This window comes from Podarcis cretensis (assembly GCF_951804945.1).
Source record: "Podarcis cretensis genome assembly, chromosome: 1".
NCBI lineage: Eukaryota > Metazoa > Chordata > Lepidosauria > Squamata > Lacertidae > Podarcis > Podarcis cretensis.
This window is the reverse complement of record NC_137170.1, coordinates 11,768,596-11,783,113: the sequence shown is the minus strand read 5'-3', so window position 1 is coordinate 11,783,113 and position 14,518 is coordinate 11,768,596. Positions and strand designations below refer to the sequence as shown.

General features: G+C 44.2%; 1 protein-coding gene and 1 long non-coding RNA gene across 2 annotated transcripts in view; one reads left to right on the top strand and one right to left on the bottom strand.

The window, feature by feature from the left end:
• The window catches only part of LOC307209050, a 282,806-nt gene that overhangs the window by 264,726 nt on the left and 3,562 nt on the right, over nt 1-14,518 (top strand). The window lies entirely within an intron of this gene.
• Nucleotides 1-14,518, bottom strand: part of BRF1 (BRF1 general transcription factor IIIB subunit) — a 222,047-nt gene that overhangs the window by 205,555 nt on the left and 1,974 nt on the right. The window contains exon 2 of the mRNA XM_079994663.1: nt 5,000-5,077. Within this exon, the coding sequence (XP_079850789.1) occupies nt 5,000-5,077 (78 nt within the window). The remainder of the gene's footprint in view (nt 1-4,999; nt 5,078-14,518) is intronic.

Here is a 14,518-nt window from a genome sequence, read left to right as displayed (position 1 = left end):
GTGGTGCCGAAAATCGCGTCTGCACAGAAACAGATGCCGAAAATCATGGGCACGCACATTCACATGCGTATGCAATCCGGCCCAGGGAGGGATCTCCGCGGGAGTGAACTGGCCCAGGTGAGGTAAACCTTGCCAACCCCTGCCCTAGCACAAACACGTCAAAGTTTTGTTCTAAACCTGAGACACAGTTAGCTAAGAGAGGTCATCTTGTAGCTCTCACAAACAATATTGTCCTGGTGGTTGTGAAAATACTGGGTGGCGGAATTCAACATAGTGGGAATTACAAATTGAGATGTGGAATTTTAATATGCAATTTGCAAGCTGATTTGCAAGCTGATTTCAGTCACTTTGCTGTATCACGGGACTTTCAAGTCTGTAAGAAATAAAATACTTGCCTCATCTACATTTTCCGAGAAGTCCTTTGAATAAAACTAGTTACATTGATCTGTACCATCCGAAGCCTGTCTGTATGCCTGTCATTTAAGCTAGCTCTCTAAAGGAGTGGACCTGTGATGGAGCGCCTGATGGATACTAGATTGTAAGAACGTACTACCTTCCCAAGTTACAATTCAGAAACTTGACATTCATTTCCATGAACACGAATTCATGATCATCAAAGAAAGTTTCTGGCAGTTTCCCTCTCTATGCTCCCATACCCGATTCCTCAACTAGCTCTGTTCCAGGTAATTGGCAAATTGCCAAGGCGCAACAGAGGTTTGCTAAACCAGTATTTTCATCTTGCCTCTCTAAGGCAACAATTCTACGTATACCCATAAAGCAGGGGTGCCAACTTGAATAAAATATTGTGGGGGGCCAGGTGAGCCCAGCCCCACATAACTGATCACATGACACAGTGCACACACACCATACGAATGGGAATATGCCCATCAACTTGGGGGGGGGGGTCCCAGCCCCCTGAAATATTTTATTGTGGGGGCTGAAGCAATCCAAAAGATGTGCACTCAGAAGCGAGTCCCATTGCATTCAGAAGCAAATCTAATTCTATTCAGTATACTTCCAGGAAAGTGTGCACGTGATTGCTTGCAGACTTAAAGTCAATAAATCGTATGGGAAGGACAAATGACCTAGTCTGAATTTCAGCACTGCAACTTGGCGCTCAAGTTTTCCTTAAGTCGGGGCTGGGGAACCTATGGCCCTCCAGATGTTGCTGAACTACAGCTTCTATCAGTCCCAGCAAGCATGACCAATGTCAAAGGATGATGTGAGCTGTAGTTCAGCAACATCTAGAAGACCAAAGGTTCCCAACACTTGCCTTAAGTGAACAGACAAAATTCAGAATGCCTCAGCCAATTGGCAGTCATGCCATACTTGTCAGTTCACAACCGTAGCAGTTATCAGTCTTAGTCACAGTCACCTATACTGACTTCTTATTTTTACCCTTATATGTTCAGAATAAGTTACATATGAACACTCCATTAAACTGTATATTTGCTGCTGGGGGGAGCCAAGGGTGCCAAGGAAGGCATGCATGACCTGTATTTTTTTTTTATGTTGCAAAGGATGCTGAGGCACAACTCTCATGCCCAGCCACTTTTCTGACCTTAACCACATTTCTCAGGCAGCCATTCCAAACATCTCAAGCAGGCCATTAACAACTCTTAAGGTTGCTGCTTGCACTCTTCTGTGGTTCCAGCTCCCACTTAGGGGTGCATATTCAGTTGATGGAGGGCACTGACCAGGTCCATTGGCCATAACTTCTGCCCCCATCAACTGAAAGTGTGCCCCAGAATGCCTGCTATTAGGAATTACAGATGAATATCACAAATGTTAGTTCCTTGCAAGAGGGTCTGTCCACTATCACTAATCTTCTAACTGAATAACTCCTCATAACCTTCCAGGGAAACTGTATTTAACAAGACAAATAATTGAAAATAAAAAGTAGGTTCCACTGGTAGACATACTTCCTCTCAAACCAACTCTTTGGCAGTGCTTTACTTTAAATATATATATATTCAAGTCAACAGGCAAAGCTCCATGAACTTCAAACTGACAAAACACTTGTCAACAAATGCCAGTGAAAATAAAAATTACAACATCATTCCCACAGTTTCATTTGCTCCTGACCCAAAAAGGAAGGGGGTGGGATTATGCACAATGGCCAGCCAACTGCTTTTCACATCGAAGTCGGAAGAATGTCCTCATCCACCCCAGTGCTGTGTACATTAATACAGACTGTTCTTTCAGCACCTGGGGAATCTGCCAGCACAGTGCTGCACACGCTGGAAAGGAGTTTCTCAGAGACAGAGTGGCAGCAAGCCAGAGGAGGGCTTGTTACACAGATTAAAGTCTGCATTCCTTTCTACCGAGTGAAAGAGAATACCCACCATGCACTGTCAGTAAGGCGGCCCCAGATGAAGCCACAAAAGAAGACAATTCTGCAAGCAGTCTGCTTCTTTATACAACCATTTAGCAAAGCATTTTACTTTCAAGCACTGTATCTGGGACATGTGTCCGTTTTACTTTGGTGAGACTCAACCAGCTTAATTTCAAGCACTCCAGTTTAATAGTGCCATGGAGTAGACAGCCCCCGTCGCCAAAAGAAGACGGAATGGAGAGATAGGGAGAGAAGTGAAATACATCGTTCAAGGACTCCTTCTAGGAGTCATTGTTGGGGATATGAGAGACACTCTTAAAACAAAGAAATTGTTTAAATGCTAATCCTAAGTAAAAGCTGCTTCTCTGCGAGCCGCTGCGACATGGCTCGAGTAATTTTTAGATCAGCGACGGGGACCCTGTGGCCCACCAGATGCTGTTGCACTCCAACTCCCATCAGTCGCTAGTGAATGCTCAGGGATTTTGGAAATGGTAGTCCAACAACATCTGGAAAACCACAAATTCCCTGCCACTGGTTTAAATTGTCTGGCCATGGAATCAGCAGCAAGGGGGCTCTCTAGGACAGTGTTTGCCAACCCAGTGCCCTTCAGATAGTCTGAACTACAACTCCCATCAGCCCCAAACAACACAGCTAATATTTTATTTGGAGGCATTTAAAAAATACATGCATGAACATCTTTGGGCTTGTTGTGGTGACCATTGCCCAGCATGGTTAATTATCAATTTTAAGGGACTTACTGAAACTACCAGAACTGTATGAAACTAAACTTTGGGGGGGGGGAGGAGTTTACATGCACCCTTACAGGTCATGCTAGCAAGAACTCATGAGAAAAAAAATCAGCCAATTCTTACATTAGAAAATCGACAACACCCAAGATTAGTCGACAAGCGATTAAGGGTATCACATTGAAAATAACAGCAGTGTCAAACTGCCTAAAGAAAGCTCAAAATACAGAGAAATGAGAAAAACAGCCCATTGTGATTTTTAAATGTAGTGTTCATTTTCTGCTATAAAATTTGCTTTAAAATATATATAGTAATTGCACCATAGGATTTTAAAAATAAAGTACGCATCATAATGGGCATGGTATACCAAGCAGTATGTGAAGAGAGAGAGAGAGAGAGAGAGAGAGAGAGAGAGAGAGAGCAGCCCATGTGATCAGTGTACAGTATGAAAGCTACATCTGATGTAAATATGGGAGGTTGGCCTTCTGCCCCTGCTTTGTCAACAGAGCAGTAACTTTTAGTTCCTGTGGTCCAAGCTCCAGCTTCTCCAAAGCAAAGGGACTGAACAGGAGAGCACTCCCTCCAAGTCTAAATCTGGCCCTGAGTCTAATCTGGCTCTTGACACTAATGCACAAGCCCGCCTCCATAAACAGATGTTGCACATAAGTAGCATTTGTTGGGTTGAAATAGCCAGGGTTTATTTATTATTAAATATATATCCTGCCTTTCTTCTATTGAAGAGCATTGATCAGACCAAGGCTTACTTAGCTTGAGTAACGTTCCTACATTAGACCCACCCTTTTCGTAATTTTATTTCACAACAATGTTAAAGACTGTTTGGGCAGGAGGTGTTGTTTCCCAAAGCACATAGTTTGTCTTTTGCGGGAGGCCAGTGCAGAACCGATTGTAAGAAAATACATACAGTGGTGCCCCGCAAGACGAAAAGAATCCGTTCCGCGAGTCTCTTCGTCTTGCGTTTTTTTCGTCTTGCGAAGCAAGCCCATTAGCGGATTAGCGCTATTAGCGGCTTAGCGGATCAGCTGATAAGCGGCTTAGCGGATCAGCTGATAAGCGGCTTAGCGGATCAGCTGATAAGCGGCTTAGCGGCTTAGAAAAAGGGGGGGAAGGGAAAAAAACCGGCAGGAACTCGCAAGACATTTTCGTCTTGCGAAGCAAGCCCATAGGAAATTTGTTTTGCGAAGCACCTCCAAAACGGAAAACCCTTTCATCTAGCGGGTTTTCCGTCTTGCGAGGCATTCGTCTTGCGGGGCACCACTGTACATCTATTCCATTTTGAGTCTGGAATCATCATAAATAATGGGAATGGGAGATTACAAATCTGCCAGATTTCAGTACAAAGATATTGTGGAGCCTGAACTTGAAAACAACCTTTTACACACTAATGATTGATTGATTGATTGATTGATTGATTGATGGATTGATATTTATTTATATCCTGCCTTTCTTCCATTAAAGCACTCAAGGCAGAATACACAAGTTTCCCAAGTGGTCTCCCATCCAGAAACTGAACAGATCCACACCCATTTGGCATCAGGAAAGTAACTGCACCATGTGCTCTCAGACAATGCCCTGGGAAACAAGCTCCCTCTATTGCAAGGTTACTGGGTGCTAGAAAACCTGTGGGGTTCAGGGACTGCACTGGAAAAATTGGGTACAAGAAGGCTTGGCTGAAGTGCCACCATCCAATCAATCAGAGTTGTGCCATTTTCCTGACGTAAACCCCCTCTTCCAACAGAACACATCACACAAGAAGGTGTTAGAATAGTTGTCCATCAAATATGGCTGCTCCTTTCTGAAACGCCACCCACAATCAGTAGCTGACAAACCCATGATAGAACTATTTAGCAGAGCAGCCTTCCCCTTAGTTTTAGTTTTTAAATAAGTTATAACAAGTTACCATTTTGGAGAGTCTGCGCCCGCGATTCCTTTCCCAAGTTGACGTGAAATCCTCCAACTGTTTGTGTTTTTCCTGCTGCTGCAAGGAACAAAAAAGAAAAAAGCTTGTCAAATACTACAGATTAATGGAAGTATTACAATAAATCTTGTGATGGCTCCCTTTTAGTAAGTGTTTCATCTAACAAACTTCAGTGGTCCTAGACACAGAGGCTCCTCTTATGCTGATTAAGGACCCAAGAACACTCATAAGGGAACTCAAGAGCTCTCCTTTCTGCAACTTCATCTGCTTCTATCACAGAGTGCAACAGGCTCTCAGAGTGGGTGACTGAAAGGTTGTGCAATATATATTACTAGGGGCTGCCATCGCTGCTTGCTCTGCTCACCCACTCCATCCACCCATCTCTCTGCCCTTACCACACAGCTGACCAACCAGACTCTCTTTACACCTTCCCCCATACCTCACCCCAAGCCCCTCCTCTCTCACCCCATACCCTTTGAAAGGGAGGAAGAGGAACTTCACACAGCAGTTTGCTAAATAACTGTGTGAAGGGTCTTCTCACCCTCTGTTAAACAGCTTACCTGGGCCAGCCGGCCATTCCTCATGCTGCATTTGGCATAGCTACCTATTGGCAGCCATGCAAGCTGCAGAGTGTGACAACACCTTACCTTTTTATGTAGGGAGAAAAACAGTGTGGGGGCACACGCAAACATTTCCAAAGATTCTTATTGGGTTTTCAAAGTCAGGCTGCATGTTAACCACTGTAGTACTTTGGGGTTTAGCAAACTTCCAAAAGGTAGCAAGCAAACGCATCAGGAAGCCTCTAAGAATATGTTCCCTGTTACCTTCAAACTATGATTACCAATTTAAGAACAAGCCAGAATATGATACCTCAGTTCTGTTCCCGTGCTGTTTAACAAACTACTGAATGGGATCATACAAAGCTTTGGAGTACGCTATTATCAGTATACTGGCGATATACAGCTCTATTTCTCCTTTTAATCTTCTGCAGGTGAGGCAGTGGATGTGCTGAATCAATGCCTGGTTGCAATAATGGACTGGATGAGAGCTAATGCACTGAAAACTTCATCCAGACAAAGACTGAGTTGCTGTTAGTGAGGGGTCCTTTTGTTCAGCTGTGTTGTGTGCAGTCTGCTTTAGACACGGTCACATGCCCTCTGAAGAAGTAAATTCAAAGTCTGAAGGCTCTCCTGGATCCACTGCTGCCACTTGAGATACAGGTGCCTTCAGTGAGGCAGAGTGCCTTCCCCAAGCTCAGGGTAGTGGCCCAGCTATGACACTGCATGGGGTGCAAGACTAAAAGAGCATGGGTGCAAGACTGAAGCCATCAGAACCCATTCCATGGTGATGTGTCCAGTCAGAAGGAAAAATGAAAATGAAAAACACATTTCTGGTTTCTATGCCATTTATGAAAGGTGTCAATCCAGACCTCTTTCAGCATATTTCTTTGGAAATCATTTGCATGTTAAGTTTCAGACTTCTCCTAGTTGACAACAGAACAATTTGTGCTAAAGAGTGGTTTATTTATCAGAACTATTGAGCCAAGGAAGCTGAAGATGTGGAAGTAACTATGGTAGGAATATTAATTTTTCTACCGTAAGAGAATATGTGGGGGTTTAAGTAATATTTTCACCACTGCACTCTTATAAAGAGAAAAATGGCACATACTAAAACAAAGAAGGAAACCCGTAATATCTGGTACTTTACACACTTATAATGCAGCCTGCCACTTATGCAGAAAGTGTCCAACCAACTGTGAGATAACCATGGATTACACTGGCTACATTGGGAGACTTAAAATACAAAAGCTAGATGCTTCAGTTCCATAGTATCTGCAATTGATAACAACAAATGCAAATATTCTTAAATTTTTCAGTCTGAGGTTTTCAGTCAAAAGCTACTGCTAAAAGATGGCTACTCTCAGCTTCTACCATTCAGCTGTCAAGCAATTTTACAGGAAACAGATCTGAACACTCTCCAGCAGAGACAAGTTCTATCAAGCCCATTCTCTCCACATCCCCCCACCCCACCCCTCTTCTGTTCCCAGGTATCACCCCAGTGGGAGTCAGATTCTGAGGTTCATCTCTGGATGAAATACAGCTCTATAAAAAGCAAGGGGGGAAATCAATGCAGTCACAAAGTGCACAATTCAGCATTTTCATAACTGCCAAACTATCCTCTGCAGCATCTCAAGCAAGCCTTTGTTGCTGTCATGAAAGCAGCATATACAGGAAGAGGGTGCCAGAAAGAGATTTAGCCCTGATGCATGATACAAGACTGACACCTGGAGGAAGCCATGAAAGATGCAATGAGAAAGTCACTCATATGCTGTGCAGCTTCAGTTATCTGTTTCCATGATAAGGGGCGGCATCTTTCCTACATGATTCCAACAATCTGTTTTGTCCACATGACTCCTGAGGCGCTCAAGAAAGTCTGTAATATGACGACAGGCAGGTAACAATTAATAAAGAAAGATAAAGTTTATAATAGGTCTATAGGCAGGAAATGCGCCCATGCTAATTAAATCTTCCTTTCCTGAGACCACCTGTAGTTTGGAAAGCTGCTATTTTTCTAATGCAACTGTGGGGAACCTGTGTGCCTTCCAGAAGTTCTTGGACTCCAACTCCCATCAACCCCAGCAAGAACAGCCAATAAGATGGAGGTGCAGGCCAGCACCTTCTGAAGGTCCCACAAGTTCCCTGCCCTTGTTCTAATGGCTAGATGTGTAAGCAAGCATAAACAATGGCAGTCTGTGTAAGTCCTAAGGTAAAGGTAAAGGGACCCCTGACCATTAGGTCCAGTCGTGACTGACTCTGGACTTGCGGCACTCATCTCGCTTTATTGGCCGAGGAAGCTGGCGTACAGCTTCCGGGTCATGTGGCCAGCATGACTAAGTCGCTTCTGACGAACCAGAGCAGCGCACGGAAACGTCACTTACCTTCCCGCCAGAGCGGTACCTATTTATCGACTTGCACTCTGATGTGCTTTCGAACTGCTAAGTTGGCAGGAGCAGGGACCAAGCAACGGGAGCTCACCCTGTCGTGGGGATTCGAACCGCCGACCTTCTGATCGGCAAGTCCTAGGCTCTGTGGTTTAGACCACAGCACCACCCGCGTCCCAGTTGTGTACAAGTCCTACTCTACTAAAATAACTCACAAATGAGGGTGTCTTCTGCATGATCATCCCTCCCCCCTTGCTTTCGGAAAGCAATCTATAAGGAACCTCAGAGAAGCAATTTCTGCAGTAAACTCTGCATTTGAATTCAGCATGAATGGGCTTTAGGATAGCAGAAACAACAACCATCAGTCAAGCTTATCTGACACTTGAAACCCTGTATCAGAGAATGATCCACTCAACAGAAGGCTGGGGCTGTTCTGTTTATTTAAGAAATACGCTAATCTGAAAAGATGTGTGGAAGTTTGCAGAGAGATATGGAGAGTGGCTGGGGCGTGGGGTAATACGATTCTATTTATTTCACTTATTGCATTTGTATACCACTTTTCTGCCAAACCACTCAAGGCAGTTTATAATTTGTATAAGCCATTATCAATCCAAGACCGCTACAAAAGGATTGGCAAGAGAAGAGAAGAGAAAAACAAACAATTTCAGGTCCCGGCTCTTTTATAAGGTGGAATGGCCACAGCGGATCACATTGACAACCAAAGTATAAAGTACCGTATTTTTCGCTCTATAAGACGCACCAGACCATAAGACGCACCTAGTTTTTGGAGGACAACAAGAAAAAAAATATTCTGAATCTCAGAAGCCAGAACAACAAGAGGGTTCGCTGTGCAGTGAAAGCAGCAATCCCTCTTGCTGTTCTGGCTTCTGGGATAGCTGCGCAGCCTGCATTCACTCCATAAGACGCACACACATTTCCCCTTACTTTTTAGGAGGGAAAAAGTGAGTCTTATAGAGCAAAAAATACGGTAAATTCTGCATTCTATCTCCCACTGAAAAAAAAACAGCATCATAATTTATGGAAGGATGCTTCTAGAGTCTGAACATGGCAATGTCTCTTTCAAGTTCTGTGAAATATTACTGAAACAGATGGTAGAAGAGTGCTAACATCTTCAGCAGTTTTGGCACCACTGTTAAGAAATAAAAGTTATCAGTGCTCGGGGGTACGTGCTTGTTTTAAGTTGCCTAATTTCAATTCATCAATAGGCCAAACTTGGGGTTTTGTAGGTGGGGTTTGTTTGGCAAGCACAGAGCAATGCTTCCGTATGAGCAGAGGTGTCTAAGACCACCATCCATTTCATAGAAACTGCCCATATTCTCAAGCTTTCCTGAGTAACTAGATACCACTGTAGGAGAAGAGCAAGCCACAGGAGCCTTCCGTCTTTGTCAACAGGGAACTGGCACTAGCTGTACTAGAGAGAGGCTGTCAGTTTCCCCCCTTTCTGTCTTCATAGGCTATAAATGGGCATTGGACAGTGTCTAAAAGATAATAGTACAGTGAAAGTTTCAGGGGCTATGGAGTGTAATATTTTATACAGTGGTACCTTGGTATTCAAACTGCTTGGCTCCCGAACAAATCGGCTCCCAAATGCTGCAAACCCAGAAGTAAACGTTCCAGTTTGTGAACGTTTTTCGGAAGCCGAACGTCCGACACGGCTTCCGATTGAGTGCAGGAAGCTCCTGCAGCCAATCAGAAGCCACACCTTGGTTTTCAAAGGTTTTCAGAAGTTGAACGGACTCCCGGAATGGATTAAGTTCGAGAACCAAGGCACCACTCTTAATGCGCCCACTTGTTAATCCCATCTTGTGAAAGTGAACTGTTTCCTGCTCAACTCATCGGGAATGAAAAAAAGGTGCAATTTGTTAAAGTTCCTGGCATAAATATAAGCCTGAGGTGATTATTACAGCCTAAAACTGCCTACTGACTTTCAAAATTTTCTTCGATTTCTGGGTGTCACACCAACTTCTTACTGCACATTTCTTGATTTTCAGATGCCACAGTAGGTTAGGTACACATACATGCTTAAATTTCCTCCCTATGCAGCTTTCACCATCCTTTCTAGACACTTGCCAAACTCAGTGGTAAAACAGATTCTGTAATAAGAGAGGTTGATGAAGAAAGAACAGGAAGAAACAAATACTTCTAAATACGAGACATGACCAAATAGATAGGAAAAACCTAACAGATCTGAGTATTGAAGACATAGCAGGAAAGAAAGTCAGGTAAGTAAATGTAGTGGATTGAACTGTGAGAACTATATGGATGAATCTATATAGGGTTATTTGGGGGGAGGGTCTACCTTTATCAGAATTTTTCCCCAAATTCTACCCAATCTGATCTCACAACTTCCCAGCCTTCATCCCACCAAAAATTATACCCTCTCCTATTCCTGCCATTCCCCCCCCTCAATCATATCTAAGCCATCATTGGTTACACCTTTTCACTTCCTCTGTGCACACACTATTCACTTAAGGTCCCCTCTCTTGATCTCCATCACCTCAAAATGATACACAAGACCACGGCAATTCAGAAACTATGCAGTAGCCCCCACAAAAGTCACACAGGCCTCTTAAAACCAAGTCTCTTCTGTCCTCAAAACTACCTGCCCCCCCCAGAGCCTAGGACTTGCCAATCAGAAGGTCGGCGGTTCGAATCCCCGCAACGGGGTGAGCTCCCGTTGCTCGGTCCCTGCTCTCGTCAAAGTGCAAGTAGATAAATAGGTACCACTCTGGTGGGAAGGTAAACGGCGTTTCCGTGTAATGATCTGGTTCACCAGAAGCGGCTTAGTCATGCTGGCCACATGACCCGGCAGCTGTACGCCGGCTCTCTCGGCCAATAAAGCGAGATGAGCGCTGCAACCCCAGAGTCAGCCACGACCGGACCTAATGGTCAGGGGTCCCTTTACCATTACCTTATACTAAGGGAGACCACAAGTTCATCTAGCCATTATTGTCAACACTGACTGGCAGCAACTCACAGGATTTCAGACAACAATTTCCTATTCCCCACCCTGCCAGACGATGCTGGGAAATGAACCTGAGACCTCCTGCATGCACAGAACATGTGCTACCTCTGAGCTATGGCCCTTCCCTGCCAGCCTCAGCTCATTCAAAGTGCCCTAAATCCAGTCCTCTGGCACAGCCACCACATGCTGTTCAGTTCCTAAAATCATAAGAGCCTGCTGGATTAGGTGAAAGGCCCATCGAGCCCAGCATCCTAGTCTTACAGTGACTGACCAAATGCCTGAGGGAAACTCACAAGTAGGATTCAAGCACAAGAGCCCTCTCCTCATTCACTCACACACACCGTGGTTTCCAGGACCCTGTTATTCAGAAGCATTGCTGCCTCCAACATTGGAGGCAGAGCACAACCATCATCGCTAGTACAGTAGTACCTCGGGTTACAGACGCTTCAGGTTACAGACACAGCTAACCCAGAAATAGTACCTTGGGTTGGGAACTTTGCTTCAGGATGAGAACAGAAATCGCGCAGCAGCAGTGGGAGGCCCCATTAGCTAAAGTGGTGCTGCAGGTTAAGAACAGTTTCAGGTTAACAACGGCCCTCCAGAACGCATTAAGTTCTTAACCCGAGGCACCACTGTAGTCACCGGTAGCCCTCTCATCCATGAATTTGTCTAATGCTCTTTTAAAGCCTCCTAGGTGGGTGGCCATCACTGCCTCTTGTGGGAGCGAGTTCCATAGTTCAATTATGTGCTGCATGAAGAAGTCCTTTCTTTTATCTGTCCTGAATCTTCCAACATCAGCTTCACTGGGTGCCCATGAGTTCTAATGTTATGAGAAAAGGAGAAATAACTTTCTTCTAGCTGCTTTCTCCATGCCACACATAATTTTATAAACATCACCATGTCACCTGCTACTCGCCTTCTCTAAGGCTAAGCTAAGAAGTCCCAGACCCTGCATGTTCAAGAGAAGTTCTGCCCTTGATCATTTTGGTTGCCCTTTTCTGAACCTTTGCATATTAAGCTTCCAATCCTTCTCATTATAAGTATTATTATTAATTAGATTTATTAGTCTTTTTTGCCACGGCAATGAAATGCGACCTCAAAAACCATTTTAAAAAACATATAAACATTTGGGGAGGAAAGACATTAAAACATCTCACCCACTCTAAAACCCCATCAATTGTTAAAGGTGTGGTTTAAAAGGAACATATCTGCCTGAATTGCCTTGAAGTCATAACTTTAACCCATCACTGTGCGTCTGGTTTTTAAGGAAGGGTACAGAGGTACACGGGTGGCGCTGTGGGTTAAACCACAGAGCCTAGGACTTGCCAATCAGAAGGTCGGTGGTTCGAATCCCCGCAACGGGGTGAGCTCCCGTTGCTCGGTCCCTGCTCCTGCCAACCTAGCAGTTCGAAAGCACATCAAAGTGCAAGCAGATAAACAGGTACCGCTCCAGCAGGAAGGTAAACGGCATTTCCGTGCACTGCTCTGGTTCGCCAGAAGCGGCTTAGTCATGCTGGCCACATGGCCTGGAAGCGGTATGCCGGCTCCCTTGGCCAATAAAGCGAGATGAGCGCCGCAACCCCAGAGTCAGCCACAACTGGACCTAATGGTCAGGGGTCCCTCTACCTTTACAGAGGGACAAAAGGTAAATGAGATTTCACAAACCACTGCTGTGCTGTTAATGGGATATTCTCTCTCTCTCTCTCTCTCTCTCTCTCTCACACACACACACACACACACACACACAATATAAACATTTAAAATACTTTTTTAGGCCAGGGGCAGCATTGGAGAAAGAAGACTGGTCTTCATCGTTCTTACAACAGCAGTGATTCAAAGAGAATCCTTCATTTGCAAACAAGCATGCCCTGATGGTTAACGAGCAAACTAACATCCAGGGAGACAGGTTCAAATCCCTACATGGCCATAACTCTTAACAGTTAATAGTGACCCTGTAATACCCTCTCAGCCTCCTAGCCTACCTCACAGGATTGTCTTGCAAGAATGAGGAAACATAATCACACACATGCAGCCTTAGGGTATAACAGCAAAACGTGTTGGGGTTTTTTAATGAAGTTTCACCCAGTCAGATAAAACCTGTTTTCAAAAAGTACCTCTCCCCCCCCAAAAAAAATCCTGCTTTAACTGCCCCCCAACACACAAAGAACTGCATAAAAAAGCAGTGTATAAATTAAATAGTAATAAATGACCTGTGATCAGCTGTGTGAACGACTGGTATGCTTCCAAAGAATCTGGCAACAGTTGACATTTAGCCTCTTTTGTATGCCATTAAAAGCATCCCACATTTTACCAAATTCCTGTCACATCCAAGAAATAATGCATACATCTCTTTATTACATTGAGGAGGGCACAGGTAGAATTCCCAGTGGCATCTCCAGGTAGAGCTGGTAGACACCCCTGTCTAAAATCCAGGAGAGATGCTGCCAGCCAGTGTTAACAATACTGGGATGGATGAGGCAGTGGCCTGAAGGCAGTCCTAAGTTTACACAAATCTGAAAAACCTCTGATGCAGTGTTAGAAACTCAAGATATTTAAGCTAAGCACCAAATGGTTCCTTAAACCAAGCTTAGGGTCACCAAAACAGAATGTCTAGTTGCTATTTTGGGGTAAGATGGCCCTAAAGTCTTATTTTTCAAATGATGGACTGACTACGATTGATTCTCAGTTAAACATCTGGCTAGTTCAGATGACAACCTTAAGCTAGTTTAAGAGATCTGAGAACTTAAAGAAGAAAAGTCACTTGACCCAGGGACAGTCCAAATATATATTGGCCTATTCTGACCTCTTTTTCTTAATGGTGAGTGCTCCTGTTCAGGCTACACATAAAAAGCATTTTGGTTCCACAAATTCTTTATGGTTGTGCAGATAAAATATAACTGATAGAATTCTACAGGATGGAGTATTAGTGTGTGAAAACCGTCCAGATCCAATGAATCCCCAGGTGCTGGAGATGTGAGAGGCCACTCTGGCATCCAGGCATCTTCACTTGGTCGCAAGTGGTCGAAAGCCAGGTGCAAAATGCACCTAGTGCCTGGCTAATTTTGAACACTGCTCTGATGTTCTTGTCTTTATCATGTATTTAGTGTTTTTATGTTGTTAATTCAGGGGTCAGCAACCTTTTTCAGCCATGGGCCAGTCCACCGTCCCTCAGACCATGTGGTGGTCCGGACTATATTTTTTTTTTTGGGGGGGGGGTGGATGAACGAATTCCTAAGCCCCACAAATAACCCAGAGATGCATTTTAAATAAAAGGACACATTCTACTCAAACATGCTGATTCCCAGACCATCCGCAGGCCGGATTGAGAAGGCGATTGGGCCGCATCCAGCCCTTGGGCCTTAGGTTGCCTACCCCTGTGTTAAGTGCTCTGAGATCTACGGATGAATGGTGGTAAACAAATCCAGTAAACATGTAAAGTTAAATAAATAAATCTTCTGTGTTCTCATTTTGCATTTCTATGATGTAAACAACCCTGTGATCTTCAAATGTAGGGTGGTATGCAAATTTAATAAATAATAAACAAAAATAATAAATAATACCACCCATTTCTCTC